The sequence below is a fragment of the Chaetodon trifascialis genome, chromosome 4 (genome assembly GCF_039877785.1).
Source record: "Chaetodon trifascialis isolate fChaTrf1 chromosome 4, fChaTrf1.hap1, whole genome shotgun sequence".
Taxonomy (NCBI): Eukaryota; Metazoa; Chordata; class Actinopteri; order Chaetodontiformes; family Chaetodontidae; genus Chaetodon; species Chaetodon trifascialis.
The window spans coordinates 6,703,385-6,726,841 of NC_092059.1; the positions used below are offsets into that span (position 1 = coordinate 6,703,385).

Consider the following 23,457-nt stretch of genomic DNA (forward strand, 5'->3'; position numbering starts at 1 on the left):
GAGTCCCTGGACGACTTTCTGCCGTCTGCCAGCAACAGATATCTGCTAGTCTTTCATTGTCTGCACTCTCAAAATGACTGAAGGGTTTCTATTATTAGTATTAGTTTTAGTGTTAGTTTTAGTATTAGTATTGGTTTTGGTTGTAGTGGTAGTATTGTTATGTGTTATGCTTTCATTAGTCTATGATTAAGTCTTTTTATGACAGTAGATGTCATTATTAATTGAACATTATCAGCCCAACGCTTCCTGGTAGTGCATTAGCATAAAAATTGTCATTCACTCTCTTGACAGTAAATTATGTATGTTTCCACTTTAATAGTGTGGTTTATCAAATAAAAGTGATGTCAAATATGTTTCCACAGCCAGTAATAGCTCCCAGGTTGTGGAGGACTGGTTTGAGAACATCTGGGATATGGATTTTTTAATGAATATCAGCAGTGTTTCTACAGCTGCTTGTAGTCTCTTTGACACAGGTAAGTGTTGCTCAAGGATACTTTATTTCAGGGTGTACTAGGTATAAAAACTGTGACCTTCCAGGGTGGCCTGTCTCATCACCAACTCACCATTCAGACCTACAGGAAGTGTCTTGAGAATCCCACAAAACCGAATGGGAACTACAGAAGTGCACCTCAACTTCCCAGAGAGGTTATTCATCAAGCCTGCATATTTAATTCAAACGCACAAATACATCTGGGCCTTCTGGCCAGACCACCTGACCTTCGACGCCATAGTAATGGTCTGCCTGACAGAGCCAAAACACACAGCCTGAGCAGTCCCATGAGCCAGTCTGTGTTTTCTCAAACATGCACACACACATACACACTTGTGCACGGGGTTATACAAACACACACATACAAGCACGCTAATGCATGCGCACACACACGGTCTCAGTATGTGATAAGAGCCGTAGCCCTTAACCTTCCGAGATAGAGGCAGAACTTTAAGTGCAAACAGGGTTCCAGCCGCTCACTCAATCACTGGTGTGTGTTTGCACGTGAAACACGGACAGCATGTGTGTATATGTGCATGCAACAGAGTCAGTTTCGGCTGAGGCTTTTTTTTCTATTCCTCTCTGACAAACCAGTCTGACTGCACACATATCAGCACACACACAAATGCAAGTGTGCTAAAGCAGAGAGGTGATTTGGGAAAGATTTCTCACGGTCAGAGTGCCCTGAGCTACGCTGAGTAAATACAGATTAATGATTGGTGTAGAGGACGGAAGTGCATTCCACAGAGTTAGCCCCTGATTGCAGCCACCTCAAACTGAAACGATGCACACACGCACACACATGCACATACTACATGCTGCGAGATAGCTATCTCTTCTTTGGGAGAAATTAATAGTTATTAAGTAGCCCAACTGCACACTTACTGGCCTACTTTGTACATGGACACACAGGGGCTGGTGTGTCCTACCGATGTAAAGATCACCTACACCTACATACATGCAGTAAAAAGAACACATTACATTAAAGAATCTGTAATACTAGATAAAATATTGTTTGCAAATCAGACACTGTAAAACAGCATTGGTCTCATTAATCCTGCACCCTGAGAAGCAAGATGCCAAAAAGCTCAAATTACAACAGCACCTGCTGTCTCTCTTGGTAAATTCATACTATGCCTCTTGTCTGTTGAGACAAGAGCAAAATCATTTGTCACATCATGTTGCAAACCCTGAAGATGGATTGTATGAGATGGACCAGATGAGCTGGATGCCTCGCAGAGCTCCTGGCGTCCATCAGCATGCAGACATGCAACAGCTACACTGCTGCTGATAGCCGCTAAGGTGGTTCTCAAACTGATCTGGACTTTGTGTGTGGGTGAGCTGTACGTGCATGCAGGCCTGCACGTAAATCCTCAGGCGGGCACGTTCCCAGGCACTGCTTGTACTGCATGTCACCTGTCAGAAGTTCCAGATTTCACGCTAAAAGCTTTGATCGCCTTTCAGCAGCCCAGCAATAACTCATGTTGTAACTTAATGTAATGATTAACCGAGGATTCACAGTTCACTCCATCAGACTCACAGAGCACAAAAAGGAAGGAAAACTTGAGATGAAACTAGAGCCGCATATCAATTAGAGGAAGTTCTTATCTGTCACCATAGGGCTCAGACTGTGGTTCAGTTTTTAGGTCTGTGTCAGCGACAGTGGAGGAAGAGCTGTTCACACAGGTAGAAGTAGTAATGCCAGAATGTAAAAATACTTCAGTAAAGGTAAAAGTCTTGCAATCAAAATTTGACTTGAGGACAGTATGTCAAATGTTATCTGTCATAGTGTATTTCTGCAACAAATCTACAAGTAGTCATTATAGAAAAGGGCCCATCCAAGCATTATATTATTATAGTTACATTATCGTATTATTATTATTATTGCTGATTAATCAGCATGTAAGCAGCCTTTATATGGTGTAGCTGATTGAGATTGATTGACAAAGATTGACAAAGTCCATGTTGGTGCAATAATTTTTTTTTGCCAGGATGACAAAGTCATAAACCGCCCTACTCTGCCTCTGATTGGCTTACCCTGATATTCTTACCCCAGCCCAACCTTAATGTTACTCTACCCAAATCACCGAACCGAACTGATTGTGGAAAAACTTGTACTTCTAGTCAATCTTCACTGGGTTGAATGGAAGAATTAACTTGAATTAAAGGTTTATTTCAACAGAGATCTGACCTCAGAAAAGATATTGGTACAGCTTGTATATATGGACACAGTCCATACCAAAAACAAACTAACATTACGTTTGCTCAGCTTTATAAAGTATATCCCAAATCATACAGAATCAAGTATAATTACGCCACCAGGGAGGAGAAAAAACAACGTATGTCAGTGATCAAAGCACAAATTAAACATTGCTTTATGTCCAGTGAATTTCTACCGCACTAGCCAACCTAACCATACCATCAAATAAAAATCACGAAAGTGATTTAATTTTCTAAAGTGATGTGTACAGACAAATGATGCATCCTGCCAGCAGGGGGCGTCAGATCAGAAAATGTTTCTACCGTAAGTGTTGTTCTCACCAACATGGACAAACAACATATTGTGTCATTTAATTTGGAGGAGCTGATGTTTACACGGTATGCATGAAGTCGCTTCAAATAAAAATACCTGAAGAAAAACAGAAGTACCTCAAAACTGTACTGCAGTACTTGAGTGAACACGTGTAATTACTTTCCACCACTGGGCAGAGAAAAGTCAACACGTCCTCATGCCTAAACGACTGAATGGGTCAATTGCCAGTGACTCCCAAAAGGACATGTATCACCGTTGGAGGCTACCAGCGACGGGACTTTGTCCTCGTGTTGTTAACGTTGCGAAATGGTCAGAGTTTGCTTAGGTTTAGGCACCAAAACTGGTTTCTCACGGGACATGAACAAAGGTCTCCTGGCTGGAAGTCCTACATTTGTTCAACCCGTCCATCCACCCCACCTTCTTCCTACGTTTTTCTAGTGTGGGTGGGCTCACAAAAGTCTATGCAACACTGAGGTACTGCTCAAGATAGTGGTGTTGTTTATGACTGCATGATACTGGGAGGTGTTGGTGTTATTGCATCCACTGCCTGTTCACACTGCACACACTGAACATTGCACCATATGGATGATTGCTTGCCTGAGCTTGACCTCATTAAATCTTGGCCTGCCCAGTGATTACTCAATCTGGTATCTTGGTTACTCTCAAGCTATACTACCATACTAATACAGTACAGTAGTGGAGTAGTAGTAGTATTTTAGTGGAGTACTGTGCATGTCAAAACTCCATTCAGCGAGTTATAGTGACAAAGCAGTTACTATTCCTGATCTGCATTAGTGTGCACTCATAGTGTGTGTTCCCACTGTTAGACAGAACCACTTGTCCCAACCACTGTTTTCAAGTTCATTTTACCAGGAAACAAAGAGTCCATTTATCTGGAGGGAGGCAGAAAACAGGAGGGGAGAGACAGTGAAGGGTGACGAACCGAGAGAGAGAGTGAGAGAGAGAGAGAGAGAGAGAGAGAGAGAGAGAGAGAGAGAGGGAGGGAGGGGAGGAGGGAGGGCTGAAAGTTGGATGGAGAACGAAGGAAGGAGGAGAGAAAGACGACTTTCCAAAACAGCAGATCCTGGAATGTTGGTGGAAGGTGCCACATAGCTCCAAATATTTGTTGCTCGGTTGGCACGGCAACAGGACAACCAACACGTTTATTAGCAAATCCCTTGAAATAACAGCAGAGTCAGGAGGAGGACACACCCCCGCCGAAGATGAAGACTGGGATATGGGACAAAAATATGCAATTTAAAATAAAGAAACGGGTTGAACAATACGACTCTGGCAATGTGTTGTGAAAAAGAGGTACACGTGCCAACACACACGCACGTGCGCGCGCGAACACACACACACACACACACACACACACACACACACTGACAGGTACACATGATGAGTGACTGGGGTAATACTGCAAAACAGAACAAACAACTGTCATTCAACCATGCTTCCTCCCTTCAGCCTCGCCCAACCCAGCCCAAAACAAACACACACACACACACACACACACACACACACACACACACACACACACACACACACACACACACACACACACAGAGAGAGAGAGAGGGAGAAGGTCTCCTATTCATCTCCGTCACCACTATTCAGCATCTGATAATAATATGAACAAGGTGTTCCTATTAGGAAAACCAACAGATGACATGAGTCCTGACCGCTGAGTCCAATACTGGGACACAGCATAAAAGAAACAAATAAATCTCTGTCGGGCTCCTCAGACAGAGCGAGCACCTTTGATTCGACCATAAATTACTTTAAGCTTTACTGCGTTTCGGTTTTGTGTTATGGTTACTGAACGGAGAGCGAAGACATGAAGGAAACACACTTTTCCTCTGACAAATGAAAAGTTGACATCATAAGAAATAAAACACACCATAACACACACGGGCCGGCTGCTGCACCCTGACTTGGTCTGGTGTGACCGGCGGCTTATGGTGACTAATGTTTATTACTGTCCTCTGGTTGTGCTGCAGTTACAGTAGCAGTACAGTTTCAGTGTTTGCCACAGTGGCTGCTGCTCGGCAAACGTCACAGAGGTTTGCTTTAAAATAACGATTAAACTCTTCATATGAATGTTTGAGGGGTCTTGCCCTGTAAATTTAATCGGCACCTGCCACCCAATCAGAACAAAGCATTTTTCCATGGTTTTAGTACAGTCAAAAGTGGAATGAGATCACTCGCCCAACAGCAAGTCTCAGCCCCCTCCCCTACAACCATAACACCACTCAGTATTGATCTGTGATCAGGTTTCATGGCTGTCTCAGAGGAGGGTGGTGAGGATGATCTCTGTGTGTGTGTGTGTGTGTGTGTGTGTGTGTGTGTGTGTGTGTGTGTGTGTGTGTGTGTGCATGAGAGAGAGTCTGTTTTTTTTACAGTTGCAAATCTCTCTCGTGTTTCATAGAAGTGCACTCTGCAAGATCAAGCTCACTTATCAAACATTCAGTAAAGCCTGATTATTTTATTTTTAACATTATTATTATTATTATTTATAACAGTGTCTCTCTCTCTCTCTCTCTCTCTCTCTCTCTCTCTCTCTCTCTCTCTCTCTCTCTCTCTCTCTCTTCGGCGAGCCCGTATTTATGTTCTTTCGTGTTCAGCAAATAAAAATGAACACACTTGCATTCTTCATTCTTTCGGTCTCTCTCAACCACAGACTGAAACTGCTGCTCAGCTTGAAACAATCGCTCAGTCCTGTCACTCTCCCCCTTCCCTCCCCTCCCCTCCCTCCCCTCCTCCCCTCCTCCCCCCCTCCTCCCCTCCCTCCTTCCCTCCCTCCTTCTTCTCCCCTTACTTTTTTATTGCCTCTGAAAAGCCAGGCTAGAATAACCAGCAAGTCCAAACACACGCTGACAACCTCCTAGTCACACTTGCACACACACAAACAACACAAATGCAGTCTGAGACATACTAAAATAAAAACACACACACAAACACATACACACACACACACACATACACACACACCTTGTGCGGTTGGTAAGGTCCCGCAGCTTGCAGAGGTAAATGGAGTGGAACAGGTTAGCACTGCTGCCATATAGTGTTCCACCTGTACAAACACAGTGCTTGATCATGGCTTAACAGACACACATAGATACACACACACATGGACCCACACACACATGGACACACACAAATAGTCCTCCATCTGGACTGAGGCACTGGTGGGTTTTAATAGCTATCGATCATTCTCCCTGGTGACACACTCACACACTCACCTCCCTGTTACAGGCTGAACAGAGCCAGCTGAGGACTCATACAGGTCTCTGAGTGCACACACGCACACACACACACACACACACACACACACACACACGCACGCACGCACGCACGCACGCACGCACGCACGCACGCACGCACGCACGCACGCACACACACACACACACACACACACACACACACACACACACATACACACACACACACACACACACAGGCTGCACATGTACACACTACCACAGTGTTAAAAAGGCCATTTACTTTGCCTGCCTGTATGTGTGTGTGTGTGTTAGTGCTTCTGTGTGCCTTAGTGTACACGTCTGTATAGGGGTGTGTGCGTGTGTGCGTGTGTGTGTGTGTGTGTGTGTGTGTGTGTGTGTGTGTGTGTGTGTGTGTGTGAGAGAGAGAGTCCTGCTGTGGCTCTCTCTGCCTTTCTTTTCAGATGAGGTTATTTAATTTACATAATGAGGCCCAGACCCACTCTCATAGATTAAATTACGTTGAGACAACAAATAAAAACGCATGCAGACAAGCACCCCCACAAACATACAAATCCCAGTCTATGTACCCTTTAACTGAGGTTGTTCTCTTGCCTTAGCTATGATTAAAAAGCATCTGGAGCCCAAAAAGCAAAAGTAAAGTCAAAGAACCTGCAGTGTGCCCACCCTTACCCAATGACGTCATTGTACACTTGCCCGAGTGAGTTATGGTGCGCTGAAAGGGTCAAAACGAGGGAGAGCCAATCGATATTCCATATGATTCTAACCAATAAATCTAAGATGTGATTAGTTGGGGTAGTTAGCGACGATTAATTGTCAAAGCTAATAAAGTCTTTTGTGGCCGAGGGTGCCAGAGAGGCTGCTGGGAATCACGGTTCATTTTATGGGCAAATTAATTAAAACAGCGCCTGAAAAACCTGTCAAAGACAGGCATCAAACACTCATTCTATACTTGGTGAAGGGCAGACAATGAGACATCACTCAGCGCGCGCGTGTGTGTGTGTGTGTGTGTGTGTGTGTGTGTGTGGTGATCAAACACAATGATTCCTCCTTTTACACCACATCATAAATTCACAATGGAAAGAGGGACGTTTGTCATTTAGCTGCGTCTTTCCTTTTCATTATAAAAATGACTGTCACAGTGTCTTAATCATGTGTGAGGATGGACACGCGTGTGTGTGTGTGTGTGTGTGTGTGTGTGTGTGTGTGTGTGTGTGTGTGTGTGTGTGTGCACTACATATGATTCATGGAAAAAGGAGCTGATCAGAAAACATGAAAGATGGAGTGCCTTGGTAGCCGAATGGTCGCAGCACACGGCACATGGCCAGACGGCGACCTTCAGTGCACGTCACGCCGTTTCCCGTCTGCCTCTTCATCTCTCTATCTGGTTTTAGGACAAGGAGGAAGGAGGTGTGGGATGACATGCTGACTTGACAGACAAAAAGCAAAATTTGTAATTGAAAGGTGCATAGATTTCATTGTCTTTGTCTTGGAGAATAAATCCCACTGCAGGCTTCTTTGCCTGTCTTCCATCTCGCTGTGGAGGCAGATGATTATGTCCTCATTCCCACTCCCTCGAACGTGCACAGCAGCGTTTCTCACCCTTTTTTCTCAGACATCCTCCCACAGTCCTGTCAGATGAACTCATACAGGCCTCTTCACCCATCAAGTCTCAATTATTTTAATTTTAATTTGAATTACATAAAAGTGGGCATATGTTTTGGGGTTTTTTTGCAATACACTTGAACTGTTTAGGTGGTTTAGTTATGTTGCGTTTATACAGTTAGGGGGGAAAGCTGTTTCAGCTCAGCTATTGAGCTCTTAGCAAATTCAACCATGTATCCATTAATTTTAGCCATCTGTTCAATTCATTTATAACTTTTATCTCTATGTTTCAATTGTTTATCCATTACGTTTACCTATCAACTACTTATTCTTCACTTTTATTGATCTCTTTAATCATTTATTACTTTAAGATAAGTTTTTTTTTAACCATTTATTTATTACTTTTAGCTATCTTAATCACTGACTCATGACATTTATTGACCTATCAACTATTTGTGCCCCTGGTTGGGAATCACTGGTGTAAATTCACACGGCTCCAAATATTGGTGCATATACACTTTTGTGATATTGTGTCCTCACACAATAATACAAATACATTCATACACTAAAGGCAGACTAAGTCATACATACACACACACACACACACACACACTCACACACACACACATTCAACACACACACACATTCAACACACACACACACACACACACACACACATTCAACACAGTCTACGCACTCGGGTGCTTTTTTCCCTTCAAACAGCTGAAACAACAATTGTTCTCACAGGGTAAGACCATTGTGAGTGTGCACTGTCTCAAAAGCTTCAGCGGTCTGTCTCCCTGTCTCTCATTCACCCTGAAAACCTCAAGGGATGATCAGTTTGACGTAAAGACAGACATTCTTCTTTCACATTTCAGTGTCTTTTCACTCGTGCTTGTCCTTTGTGCTCTGTACAAGTTTAAATGATACCGACGCAAACACAGAGAGCACTCTGAGATTTTACTGAAAAGAACCGCCGAAACAATACAATGGGCCACAGCCTGTTTCCATCACAGGGGAAATCCTGCTGCCTGCATGGCCACTGATAGGAGTAAGATGAGAGGGACTGGAGAGAGAGGAGGAGGAGGAGCAAGATAAGAGAAAGGCAAAGTGTGTGGAGGGGTATTAGTGGAGGACTTCTGGGATGCAGTCCAGAGGGAAAACAGCACCGAGGATAACATCAGGATGGAGGGAGTGAAAGAGGTGAGAGTCAGGAGAGAGGGGGAGGGAATGATAGAAAAGTTCAGTGAGAAGCAGGGGCTGATGGGAGGAAAGTTTCAGGACTAGACAACTCAGGAGGCCCGACTGTACCACCTCAGGTCAGGATGCAGCTGAGCAGGAACACAGTACTTGAAAAACATGTGTGTGAGAGTGTACGTTCATGATTAATCTTGAAAATAAAACACAGATGCAGAGAAAGAAAAGTGGGAAGGAAATGAATCACCGGTATTTGTGCAGTATAGAATAAAAAATGGCTGGTTTTTATGACAAATAACTGTAAAGCAAATGGTATTCCCATCAGCCTTAGCTGTACTTTGTGTCACATGTTAATTAGCAAATGTTTGCATGTTAAACCTCCAAGATGTTGAGCAAGGTAAATGTTACACCTGTTTATCATCAGCATGTGTGTTGTGTGAGCATGTTAGCATGCTAATGTTAGCATTTCACTTACTGCTCTGCATGTATAGGTCTCATTAAGACAGTGTACACACCTATAAACTGTATGTGCTTATTTGGGATTCATGAGCATTTTAGATGTACATAAGAAACAGATATGGCTTCTGTTCGTGTCTGAAGCGCAGCACAGTGGAAGCCATCTCATTATTATTATTGATTCTGGATTTTCTACCCATGGAAAATAGCAAAGTACTGCTTAGATATTGTGCTTCCTATCCATCGCTCCTGTGGTCATTTATTCTTTCCACAGCACTGAAACCTCACTTCCCAAAGTCCTGGGAGCCTGCAGTTAGCTCCACCGACCAGAAATAATTCAATAAGAACAGCAAGTCTCTAGTTAGTCCCACTAATCAGATGTTTTCATAAAAGAGTCCCTGTTTCACACTGGTGGCAGTGAATCAGCTGGAGTCAGTGAAATATGGTCAGCTGCTTGACTTAGAATCTGTGTACCATTCATTTCAGATAAGTTATTACAAAAATATCAGAATTAAATTAGTTTATTGGAATTATTGTAGGTCGGTTGTGGCAACTTTTTGGTAACATTAACAACCAGTTTCGTCCCTTGTCTTCTGGCTCTATCCTACCACACGCAAGGACAGCACTGAATAAGTCCTGCATGTGGACACAGGTGACCAAATGTCCAGGCCCTGAACCAATAAGGCAACAGCAGCACACCCCGACCCTCATGTTGAATAGTCACTTAAACAGTAGGGTTCCACCATGCCAATTTTCCCATACATTCCTACACAGAAAATTACTTTGGCAAACTACCATGCTGTGGTTACCCCTTTATAACTTCACGCATGGCAACCAGGGAAGAAAAGCAGACCCGATCCATCCAGCGCTCCAGCCATATTGAAACATTTAAGGGTTCTGTATTAAACACTATTTGAAAGTATATAAAACAGAATTTACCAACGTCTGACTTTTGCCACAGGATTTAAATCCGTAAAGAGTTTTAATTCAAATGAGATAATAGCTTTAAATGACATCATATGTTTTAGCCTAACTTAATTTGTCTGTTTGGGACAATGGGTGAAGTCATACACGAGGATCCCTGCTGTCAGGTGGTGGGCTCTGGACCACCTACTTATGATTCTTTCATGCGCTTTAATTCAGAAGTTAAGCACATGAAGCACAAAAGCAGTCATGAATAGATGAATGAGCCAAAGTGGATAAATATTTCAGAATGTGCCAGTGGAACATTGAGTGTAAACAAGCCACTAAACAATTTACTCTTATTCTGCTTCCTCTTGTTACATCCCCAGAGCGATAGTTACAAAAAGTATGACAAAGTGAATGAGACTGGCAGAAGATGAGAGAATAAGAAAGGCTGTACAATGTTTGGAGTTAGAGCAACTTGTTAACCTTCACCTTCAAAAATCCAGGAAAAACTAATGCAAGTCAAGAGGTTTGTTACAAGCCATGCCAGTCACGAGATGTATGGACCTTAAGACCCACCTTCACCTTTCCCTTGAGACAAAGTTACCAAAGCAATCTTCTCGAAAGCATTTAAATCAAAAACGACACCGCACAAGATCAGTTAAATCAACCAACTAGATCAGGCTATATCCAACTTTATTGATTGCCATGGTTTGACATATACAACAGTACATAAAGACAACATTAGCAGCCATAAAAAGTCAGTCTGTGGAGGTGTTTTATGACCTGGTTCATCGTCCTTCGGTGCCTCTCTGAGCCAGCCAGCGCCAAGGGGCTGATTTACTTGTCACACAAGGGGGACATTTTTAGACATGGTGCGCCGGAGGTAGTAGGCAGTAAAGCTGGCAGGGCAGAAGATGACCCAGACAGTGGGAGTGTGGAAGACACACCGGTTAACCTCCTGCCATTAAACCAGCTGTGATTTCTGACCAAAGGCCAGGGGACAATGGACTGCACTACACTAATTACACACCCTGACACGGATAATAGGAAATGTGCTTGCTCTTTATGAGGACGAACAGACGTCTGTGGATCTATCTTTAACAATTTGTAGTTGTAGTAGAAATAAAAGGTTTTAAATGGAGCTTTTCAGACGTGTGGTGGTCTGTGCAGTGGTAAAAGTGAAAAGGTCCCTATTAAATCTGTCTCCTAATGACTAAAGGGAAGAAAAGACTGTAGGCATGAAAGCATATGACTCAGAAAGACGGACTTGGTTCTACACTTCAGGTGAATAGAGCTTTAATACATTTGCTAAATATGCTTAAAATGTTTACATTAACCTGCATATGTGTCAAATTTTAACTTCCTCGGCATGCACAGTGTAGTCAGAAACTAAATGTGGCAAGTCTTTTGTGTATGGGAGCTACACTATATGACAATTTACAGGAGACCACCAACAAGAGACCACCATGATATCCCAGACTGAGAAGCAAAATGATAGTCAGAACAAGATGACTTTCCACTGTGAGTGCAGGCACACACGGAAAAGTACATAATTTGTTTTCACGTGAGGGTTTTCATTCGCTTTTTCCAAGTTTTTTGAGCTCACAACTTTCTCCAGCTCTAACCGACAGAAATTAGAGCTCTGAGTTAGAGGTAATACAGATATTTGGAAACGAGTAGAAAGCCATGGAATAGAATAGAAAAAATACAACGGCAGTTTTTGGGGGCAATTTTTTTATTAATGTCATTTTAAAGCTGGTTAACATTGAATGAAGTTGCACAATAGAATTTGTGAGAGGCATTTTGTTTTACTGCATTACAAAACGGTATTTTGACTTCAGACAAATTTGAAAAAGCTTAAATGGTGTTATAAAATAGATTTAGTGAGATTTATTCAGGTATTGTATTATAATATAGCCATTTTGAAACCTGAACAACATTGAAAGCCAGACTAGAATAAAATGTTGTAAAAGTCCTCTTTTTTTTTTTTTTTTTTTATCATAAAATAACTGTTTTGAAGCCAAAGAAACAAAATAAACTTGAATTTTATGAATATGCAGTGAGAGGAGAATGGTGGTCATCTTCTTCAGGCGGAATAGAACATATTTTATGATTTCAGCTGTACTTTAAAGGTCTTCTATAAGTTTAAACTGAAGACTTCTGTGCGAACAAAAAGTTTTAGCAAATAGAAAATGTGTAATAAATAAAAAAACATAAGATAGATGTATCGTAGAGATGTTTAACCACAAAATAATTGGGGAGAAGGGAGAAGTACAGCTGGAATTGCTGTCCTGAACGCTGGCTGTCCCGCCACTGACAGTAAAGCGGGTAACCAGATATTCAAAAACAATACGTCATCCCACAATGCACCGCGTTACGCTCTCCTTACAGCATTACCTCATCCCACAATCCACCGCGAGATTAAGAATCTTCTGGGTGGTCGTCAAGGCAACGCGCCTTATCTGAGGGCTGGGCCCCGCCTCGCGACACGCCCTCTAGCCAATGGGAGAGCCCCGTCATGACATCATGGCTATTTTTAGAGAGGCAGCGGCAGCAGATAAGGTTTGCCTCCACGCTGTATCGCTCAGAGTATACACACAGTAAGGCAGAGGAAGCGGCACAGACAGTGCTGGTTCCTGACGAGAAAAGTTAGAGCCGCTCGGCGCTTTTCATTCACGGACTCAATACAAGTCTGGATACTTTGGCAAAAGCCTTGTGAACTCTTACAACTCAGCACTGAACAAACGACCATCGCTGGCTGAAAGAAGTAAGTCCTGATTCCTGTGTCGAGAAAGTGCGCACTCAAAAGTTTGGAAGTTTTTACGGACAGAAAAGGACGTTTGGAAACCATTTTTTCCCCTCAACTGATAAACCAGGAAGAAGTGAAGGGGGAACGAAAAGTTGTTTTGTAAAAGACTTTATAGTATATTGTTTTCGGTTTCTCTTCTATGTATACCAAGATGGAAACTACTTTCTATGACGACTCACTCAACGCTTTCTCCCAGCACGACAACGCCGGCTTCGGGTACAGCAACACCAAAGCGCTGAAACACAACATGACACTGAACCTGTCCGACCCGACGGGCTCTCTGAAGCCTCACCTCCGGGCCAAAGCCGGCGACATCCTCACCTCTCCCGATGTGGGCTTGCTGAAGCTGGCCTCCCCGGAGCTGGAGCGGCTCATCATCCAGTCCAGCAACGGACTCATCACCACGACGCCGACCCCGACCCAGTTCTTGTGCCCCAAGAATGTCACCGACGAGCAGGAGGGTTTCGCTGAGGGGTTTGTCCGAGCCCTGGCCGAGCTCCACCACCAGCACATGCCGGGCACACCTAATGTGAGTGTCACCTCGGCTCCCCAGACCAGTGTCAACACTGCCCTGCCGCCTGTGTCATCTGTTGCCGGTGCCACCGTTTACAACAACAACGCCACCATGCGCTCCGACTCGCCGGTTTATGAGGACTTGAACACTTTCAACCCGGCAATCAGCACCGTCTCGGCGCCGAATTACACCACCTCAGCCCCAACTATGTCCTTCCCTGCTGCTCCGCCTCAGCTCCCCATCTACGGACAGCCACCCACCGCCCAGATCCCCCGGCTCACGGCGCTCAAGGAGGAGCCCCAGACCGTGCCTGAGATGCCGGGGGAGACCCCTCCTCTCTCCCCAATTGACATGGAGAGCCAGGAGCGCATCAAGGCCGAGAGAAAGCGGATGAGGAACCGCATCGCTGCCTCCAAATGCCGGAAGAGGAAGCTGGAGCGAATCTCCAGGCTGGAAGACAAAGTGAAGACCCTCAAGTCCCAGAACTCGGAGCTCGCGTCCACCGCCAACATGCTGCGCGAGCAGGTGGCCCAGCTGAAGCAGAAGGTGATGAACCACGTCAACAGCGGGTGTCAGCTCATGTTAACGCAGCAGCTCCAGACCTTCTGAGGCGGCGTCAGCGGCGGCGGAGAGAGAAAAGACTGTAGTTGAACGAAACGGACGCTTCCTGTGATAGTGAGTGGCCGTATCTCCCGAAATCGTGACGGGATTTGGGATGATGTGGCGCGACACTGGCAGGACCGGGGGCCGCGCCAAAGTTCCAGAGTGCCACGCGCGTCCCAGAGAGGGGCTCGAGACAGTGACAGTAGCCATGATCCAGAGGGGGCATGGCAACACGCAGGATACCTTTCTGTCTCTGTTTCGTGCTGTTTTTTTTTTTACAGAACTGGACGGGACTGAAGTTTTCTTGATTTACACCCAGCTCTGCATGGACCTTATCATGACCATCAAAGGAGAAATTCAGTATTAGAGGATTTAAGAACCTGCAATAGAGACTTTTCTTGCTGTAGCCATAATGGCCTCAAACCTGGGCGTGTTGGCCAACTCTAAACGGCTGAAAAGTTGTAACAAAAGCTGCCTGACTTCTGAGTTACAGTACAACGTACTTTTTTCTTAATTGTAAGAAATTAAGTTAGAAAAGCTTCAAGATTTACTTGTTTTTTTCTAAAAGTTGTTTAATGGGGTTTCACTCATTGTTATATGTATATAAGATCAACTTGGAGTACTTATGTTTACCATTTGTAATAAGAATACTGTATAATTTTTTTATGTTTTGTTTTCTGAGCACTTCAGAAACTAATCAATATTTAAGAAAATAAACCAGATAAAATGAAGCAACGTTGCCTCTGTGTTCTTGTTAAAAAAAAAAAAGTGGGTGTGCCATGTCAGGAGCTCAAACAATAAAACATGTTGCAACATGTTGCAAGAGCTGCTAGTTCCCAGTACCTCAAGGTAAATTCCATTAGAGCCTCTATTGATCCAGGCTAAGTGATTGTGTTTCAGATGACAGGCCAGGCTCACTTAGCACCGATGGAGGTTGGTTCTGCGTATTGGGGTTGTAGAGCTTTAAGTCTCTGCACACAGATCAACCTGAAGAGTGTGAATATTTTTAAAACTTCCCATTATTCTAAGATTGTATCACAATATACCACTATTAGGACAAGTCTGTGAAATGTTGCAGTTACAACACTGCTAGCAGAGTTACAACAGGTTGAAGTAAGCAATAAATCCCAAGTGGATATCAAAGATATCATTGGTTTGACACATACAGTAGCAGGAAAATCGCAGGCCATCCTCTGCGCTGTTGCACCATTCAGTTAATCAACATTACTTCCTGTCCTGTTGTAAATAAAGAAAAACCCAACATGTCGAAACAAACTCAAGTTAAGTCTTAGATCCTGTATTGCAAATGAATAGATTTAGGCTGCATCACAGATAACACATTACTAAATATTAGCCTAATAAAATGCAAAAGCACCACCGTGGGTTTGTGGGAGAGGGTGCACTTTCAGTGAGTATGCTGTAAATAAAAAGGTATCCTAAAGGAACAAACAATAATCAGAATGTAAACAAAAGAATAGCTCCAGCACCAAAAATCAAAACACAAGATTTGAGCCTCATTACCTTTAAGCTCAGGGACAAGACAAATAACTAGACATCAGTCACTGTTTTCTCAGGCTGTTAAAGGTTTATAACGCTGATAAACCCACCACAATGTTTCCAGTTCTGACTATCTGAGAAAGAAGAAACATTTAATTCAATGATATAAATGTATATTTCTCAAAGTCATGAAGCTGAAAACAGAGTGGGGCGTTGTGCAGCTCAAAGTGAGGAACGTTTGACTTAATCCACAGTAAGCCCAGCAAACGGTAGAAGTCTCATTCCTGCGTAGCCACTAATTACAGCAGGTGAATGTGGCGGGACAGGCCGTAGGAGGCTTTCAGGTTATTCAGCATTATGCCTCCAGCACCCATCAGACACCAGCGTGTGATGCTCATAATGAAACACTAGAGGGCGACACAGACTGATTTACCTGGAGGACGACATTAAATGTTTCTGTCTCAAAGTATTCATACCTCCACGGTAGCCTGTGTTGGCTCATCGGTTTTTCCTTTGTGCTTAAATAAACACAGATGTTGATCGGCCAAGTGTCAGAGAAACAGAAATGGTTATTAACTATGGAGGCAGAAGGATATTTTAGGTTTGACTATAATACACAATAAAGCCAAAGCTTGAAACAAACCTGCTTTATAGTCCTGCTCTGTCCATATAGCCATATATTTTTCTACTACTTCCCCCCTTGTTTTCCTTTTTGGTTTGTTTTTCTTCTCTTTACATATAATATAATATAATATAATATAATATAATATAATATAATATAATATAATATAATATAATATAATATAATATAATATAATATAATATAATATAAAAAATCCAGCTAATATAATTGTCATTTTTATCTAAGTTCCTAAACTAATGAAATAACATGAGGCTTAGTCAATATTTATTATCAACAATGTAATGATGAACTAATTAATAAAGTTGATGGTCTGAGAGACGTTTATTCTAATAAACAATTATTCTCCGTGTTTCATTATAGTGCGAACTCTAATTTCTGTAGGTATCGACAGTAACCTGCCCTGATTTCTCAAACTTGGGGCAACATGACATCATTCCGGAAAGCGGAGTCCTTCCCTACCATATAAGGAGAGGGAAAGCTCGGAAGATGTACGTCACGACGCAGGAGGCGTGTGTTACGGGAAGTGGACCGACTCTGTAATCTCAGCATAATACGGTCCTGAGAAGTTACCAAGGGCAAATCAATGAAAAGATTACCACGGCAGCAAGACGCTGCCTATTGGATGTTAAAATTAAAATAACAATAAAAATAAAAAAAAGACATGAAAACCCATTATCTAAATCTAAATCTAAATCCGTTGTCAATACTAAAACGATATTAAGTACAATTTTGAAGTTATAGTATTATTTCACATGAATGTTTTCATTTTATTCTACTTTATAATTCTACCTCACTACATTTGAGAGGGGTATATTGCTTTTTAACCACACTGCATTTGTTTGACAGTTATACTTGCTAGTTATTTTGCAGATTAATATTTTGCATGCAAAATATATAACCATCTTGTACAAAGTAATGCTGTGTAATACATTAAACTACCCAAATATGAAGTAGAGAGAACTATCTCTACCTCAACTAGCTATGTTGCTTACATGTTAATGCATCAATAATTAAATAATTTCATTTTATTTATAAAATTACTTGATAAGATTTTGAATGCAGGACCTTTACTTGTAGTATTTTTACAGTGTAGTATGGGTACCTTTACTTAAGAAAGTTACCCGCATATGTCTTCCACCACTGACTGCATGTGGCACATTTGACACAAATAAATAACTTCAAAGACTGTTCGGCTTGAGTTTGACTCAAAGTGGCACGAGATCATCAAAAATTAGTCGATGCATTGTAATTCTATGTATATGTATTTTGTGTTATTGCCAGTTATCTCACTGACCTTTGACATATGATCTGTGTGGTTCAGAGACTGAGTAGGATGGGGTTAACCAGGGAGTGCACCATTTCTGCACCCACACACAGTCTCTCACACACACAGTCTCTCACACATACACACGTTTTTTTCAAAACAGTTGTCACTATTTCCAAAATAAAATTTGCATTCATCAGAAGAAACAGCGGATTATCACTTCAGTTACAAACTTTAATAACTGAATGATTTCTGTTGTAAGTGCCACGCTGGATCTTATGAAAAGTAATAATGTCAGTTGGTCACATAATCTCACAAAGGGCAGGTTGAGCTGGACAGGTCTGTGTGGTGAATGGCTCCTGTCTGTATTCTGTTGCTAGGGTGAGGTTTTCTAACACACACACACACACACACACACACACACACACACACACACACACACACACACACACACACACAGAGCCAGGACCAGTTAAGTTATAGCATTACTTGGTGCTTGTGAAGGCTCCAGAAAACCTATTTAAAATGTTCAATATACTCAAGGGTTTCGATGCTCAAGGAGCATCAAACTGTATCAACCCCTATGCTGTGGATGTTATCCGGGCAAAGCGGAGGGATCTAATTTATGGGATCTCACACACAGAGGATCTGCTGGATCATCTCGTCACAGAGGGCGCCATGACAGCAGCAAAGAGATCTGTCGTTCTGACCATCAGGACTCGGAAAGATCAAAACTGCAGGGTCCTGGACATCCTGGAGGCCGGAGGTGAAAGGGCATGTCGGAAATTCTTCCATCCGTGTCTTATGCTGGCAGAACCTCACCTCTATCAGCAAATCAAGACCTATGTGGGTGGTGTGAATGAACGGATTCGAGACACAAAGAGACAGCTGATTGGGTATTTGCTGGAGAGGGAGCAGGAGGAGATGGATAAAATTGCAAATAGAAGTGTCACTCAGGAAACTCACACTTTATTTGCAACCAAAGAAACCGAAAAGGAAGACATAAGCACTGAGCCACAATTAGAATCAGAGGAGCGTAAACCAGCACAGCGTAAAGCTGATAAGCTGATCCACATGATTGCTACAGATGGGGATGTAGCTCTGCTGGAGGAGCTGTTAGAAAACACCGATATGAACACTGTCGATTCCTCCAGTGAGACTCTATTGCATGTAGCTGCTGAGTACGGTCACCTGTCCATCATTGAGCTCTTGATCCGTAAAGGGGCCAGACTAGACCTGCAGGATAATAAGGGCCGCACAGCTCTTCATAGAGCAGCCGACAGAGGTCACCCTGAGATAGTCAGGGCCCTCACACACGCTGGGGCCCCCATCTACACTCTGGATCAACAAGGCAAAACCGCTGTTCACCTAGCAGCGGAAAATGAGCACCTGAGTTCTGTGAAAGTCCTGGTGAAGGAGGAGGCCAATCAGTGTGCGAGCCACACACAGGACATGTTTCTTCACTCGGCAGCCATGGAAGATAACTGGGAGCTGGCTGAGGCGCTGCTGCAGAGCGGGGCCGCTGTCGATGCCAGAAACAACCCCAAAAAAACTGCTCTGTTTTATGCAGTTTCCAGGAACAACGAGAAAACTGTGACTGTCCTTTTAAACGCAGGGGCTAGCGTTGACTGTGGCGTTATAAATGAAGCTGTTAAGCTCAATGAAGATTCAATTCTCCATCTGCTGCTTGGTGAGTCTTTTCACCAAAAGACTGCGACCTTAAACTGCTATTTAACATCCCGCTATAATGCATTGGCTTCTTTTCTGAGATGTTAAGTGCACATAAATGATGCATGAAGCTGCAAAGTTATGTGTTGTTTAAACCATAGATAATGCTGGAGGAGCTCTGAGTGAAGACGTGCTGGGCTCTGCTCTCCTCTCAGCTGTTCAGCAGAACCAGGATGGAGTGGTGACTGTCCTCATAGACAGCGGGGCAGATGTGAACATGTTAGACAAACAGGGCTACACTCCTCTCCTGTTGTCGGCTGAGCTTGGGCACGCCGAAGTCTTCAGGTAACAAAGACTGAATGCTGATAAAATACACTGGCATGGCCCATTCACATTGAAAGAATCTGATAGCTCAGTACTTTTATCTGACTTCTCTCATCAATATATTTTTAAAGAGAGTTAGATTTTACTATCTAAGTTTCCTCCCTCTAAAGAAATCTCCTTCCCTTTCAGAACATTTTCACATGAATCATAAAGATCAGGGGACAGGACAGGGGTGGGGGTAGCGGCACGCATTGCCCACTGCCACAGTGTTCTTTATAGGACCACCAGGGGGCACAAGTGTCCAATATTATTAAATTTTTTTTGTTTGATTTCTGCAGACAGCAAGCGACAAGCCATTCACAGTACATACACAATGTCATAAATAAGGGGGGTCTAATAAGTATATCCTTCTTCCTATAGCTTTGTGCATCTTTATATGTGTTCATAATTCACTTTCTCAGAAAGTACTATAAAGTTCACTATGAGTCAGTCTCTTTTCTGATTTTCCAGTTCATTAAGTACTGGCATATCTTAATAGTGACCTTCATTTTTTTTCCATTTCAGAGCGCTGGTGGCAAAACAGGCCAAACTGGATGCTACTTTATCAGACCTCTCCTCAGTGTTGCACCTGGCTGTCCACAGCGGCAGTGTGCCCATTGTGCAGACATTATTAGAAAAGGGAGTCAACCCCAACATTACGGGATCTCAGGCTCAAACCCCTCTACACCTTGCAGCTCAATGCAATTGGCCAGAATTAGTTGATCTGTTGTTAAGAGGTGGAGCGCAGGTAATCATCAAACCAGATGGTCAGTGGTGTCTGTTTTGTTGGTGTTTATGTTTGTGGAGTCTGAGAGTTTTGTGTCAATCTTTTAGGTAAATGCAGGAGCCCAGGATGGGTTGACCCCTCTGCATATAGCCAGTCAGCAGGGTCATGCAGACCCAGTGATCCAGCTACTTAAAGGTGGGGCAGACCCAGAAGTCAAAGACAAGCTGGGGAGAACAGCCTTGCACTGGGCAGCCTCTTCTCAGGGAGGACGTTGTGTGGTTGACTTGCTTCTGTCGGCCAAAGCCAACCCAAACACCACTGATAATGAGAAGAAAACTGCCCTCCATCTGGCTGCTATGGAGGGGAATGCAGATGCTGTGACTTCACTGTTGTCCTGCAAGGCAAAGGGAAGAGCTAAAGACATGGATGGCTCCACGCCTCTCCATTACGCAGCAGCTGATGGGCATGCCAGCGTGGTTTCAGCTCTTCTACAGTCACTCAACAACAAGGGGATAGAGGAGAAAAATGCCTGGAGGAAAACGCCGCTTCATGCTGCAGCTGAGAAGGGCCACGCTAGTGTGACGGTGCAGCTCCTGGAGGCCGGGGCAAAGATCAACAGCGCAGATCACAGTAAAGACACTCCTCTGCACTGTGCTGCACGAGGCGGACACCAAGAGGTAGTGAGGAGGCTTGTTAACTGGGGCCAAGGTGGTCACATGGGACAGCAGAGGAAGGTGAATCTGCAGGCTACCAATAGCGTGAGGAAGACTCCGCTCCAGGTGGCAGAGAGTGGAGACACACCAGATCATGAGGATATTGCAATTTTACTTATGAGAAAGATGCGTCTTATGAAATAAGGGAAGAGAGGTTATCACATTTCAAACCTTCATATCCCTTGACAGGTGTTGGACTTTTTTAATCAAAATATGAACGCAGGACATTAGGATAGACTGCAGAAGGTTGTTTTATCTACTGTAATGAAGCAGAGTACAGAGCATTTAAACCTTATTGAATAAAAAAAAAAATAGAGCAAGCCTAGCATTCAGATATATTTACTAATCTAGATCTATAATCACATTTCCTGTGTTACTGATGGCTTATGTGTGCCACTCTACACTCTACGGCAGTAATTGCAGATACCTTATGTTCTCTATCTATAACTGGCTGGATTGAACTCTATGGGTCTGAGACTAGGACATATTAATGATAAACAACAGATGTTTCCTACCACAAATACCAGTTTGATTATGAATACCATTAAAAAAGGAGAATGTCATTAAAAGTTTAGCTGCTTTTTTACTAGGCCTGATTTTAGTGTGTTGCAGCCCCATCAACACTTCCCACATCCGTTATCATGGTGGGATTTTTTTTCAATCTATTTGCACTTCTTCTACTTCTCACCCTCCATCCCCCAACCTACACACACACACACACACACACACACACCCACACACACACACACACACACACACACACACACACACACGCACACACACTGTGTTGCTATGATCTGAATCAATACCAGTAATGGATTGATGCAATTTCACTTTAACAGAAACAAATACCACACAAATATATAATATGTAATATAATATTTAAAATGGAGTGGCATTGAAATACATATTTCTCATTTTCTCTTTCTACTGACATTATTTGCTAATTTGTTTAAGCATTATATGATACAAATGTTTAAAAAGTACAACAGAATGAATTCGCTCAAATGCTTTTTTAAAAAAGGAAATTATTTCAGCACTTTATTTAAATACAGAATTATCATCATTAAAACGTTTTTACACATTCCAATGCAAATGTGATTTATGACTTGATTAATCACTTTATACATTGTTTTTATTGATAAATAGTAACAGTTACTTAAAAAGATCCCCCCCAAAAAGAGAGAAAAAGCTTACACTCATGATCAGGAAACTTTAGTCAGTGCTAGGTCCCAGTCTGTGGAATTCATGCACTCACATAGCCAGTGTCCACTCCACAAAACACTGTTCAAAATCCACAAACACTTTACGCTCTGCAACCGGATATTGGACTTGTTCACAGACAGTTCTGATTGACAGTCACACCTCCTGTACTCGAGTGCTCAACACTGGAGCCCCCAGGTCTGTGTGCTGCAGTCTTAAATTCCTAAGGAAACCTGAGAAGGCAAAATTCTCATGTCAAGCTATTTACTACTACTACTATTTACTGTGGAGCAATATTAAACATCCTGACTGGAAAGATCACAAACACGCATGGGAACACGGCCCAGGACAGGAGGACTCTGCAACAAGTTCTCAAAAACTAACTAACTGGCTACCAGTGGCTTAACCAGTGCAGGTGTGGGGTACTCTGGTACTTGCTTACAGTACTGTGTACCCAACCACTACAGTCTCCTTCTGCAAATCAGTTTGCTACTCCTTGGTGCTGAGCTACCATTATCTATCTATACCGCCTATCCCTTTCGGGGTTGCGGGGCTGGAGCCTATCCCAGCTACAATGGGCGAGAGGCGGGGTACACCCTGAACCAGTCGCCAGCCGATTGCAGGGCCACATGCAAGGACAGACAAACATTCACACTCACACCTACGGACAATTTAGAGTCATCAATTAACCTAATGAGCATGTTTTTGGTCTGTGGGAGGAAGCCGGAGTACCCGGAGAGAACTCACGCATGCACGGGAAGAACATGCAAACTTCACACAGAAAGGCCCCGCCCGACCCGGGGATCGAACCGGCAACCTTCTTGCTATGAGGCACCCGCACTACCTGCTGCGCCACCGTGCAGCCCGTGCTGAGCTACCTCTCAACAAAATCTTTACTGGTTGATGTCCTGGCTCCACAATGGTGGAACAGTCTCCCCATTGATATCAGGACAGCAGACCAAAACTCATCTGTGCAGATTGCACCATAGTCCATAAAAAGTACTGATTTCTAATTGTA

The 23,457-nt window shown here is 43.2% G+C and overlaps 3 protein-coding genes across 3 annotated transcripts in view; 2 read left to right on the top strand and 1 right to left on the bottom strand.

Annotated features, from left to right (window-relative positions):
* Positions 1–23,457, bottom strand: part of ralgps2 (Ral GEF with PH domain and SH3 binding motif 2) — a 188,538-nt gene that overhangs the window by 34,703 nt on the left and 130,378 nt on the right. The window lies entirely within an intron of this gene.
* jun (Jun proto-oncogene, AP-1 transcription factor subunit) lies at positions 13,022–15,092 on the top strand. Its single transcript, XM_070961554.1, has 2 exons — positions 13,022–13,202; positions 13,396–15,092. Exon 2 carries the CDS (start codon positions 13,396–13,398, stop codon positions 14,365–14,367), a length of 972 nt encoding a protein of 323 aa, XP_070817655.1. The 5' UTR covers positions 13,022–13,202; the 3' UTR covers positions 14,368–15,092.
* On the top strand, positions 18,291–21,380 carry caiap (CARD- and ANK-containing Inflammasome Adaptor Protein). The gene is made up of 4 exons (XM_070960793.1): positions 18,291–19,455; positions 19,595–19,778; positions 20,322–20,544; positions 20,631–21,380. Exons 1-4 carry the CDS (start codon positions 18,291–18,293, stop codon positions 21,378–21,380), a joined length of 2,322 nt encoding a protein of 773 aa, XP_070816894.1.

Excerpts from the sequence above, each read along its gene's own strand:
- caiap (XM_070960793.1), top strand. The coding sequence starts at position 18,291 with ATGTTCAATATACTCAAGGGTTTCGATGCTCAAGGAGCATCAAACTGT. Across the intron at positions 19,779-20,321 it reads GGGCACGCCGAAGTCTTCAG|AGCGCTGGTGGCAAAACAGG; the intron begins GTAACAAAGACT and ends TTTCCATTTCAG. Across the intron at positions 20,545-20,630 it reads TGTTAAGAGGTGGAGCGCAG|GTAAATGCAGGAGCCCAGGA; the intron begins GTAATCATCAAA and ends TCAATCTTTTAG.
- jun (XM_070961554.1), top strand. The coding sequence starts at position 13,396 with ATGGAAACTACTTTCTATGACGACTCACTCAACGCTTTCTCCCAGCAC.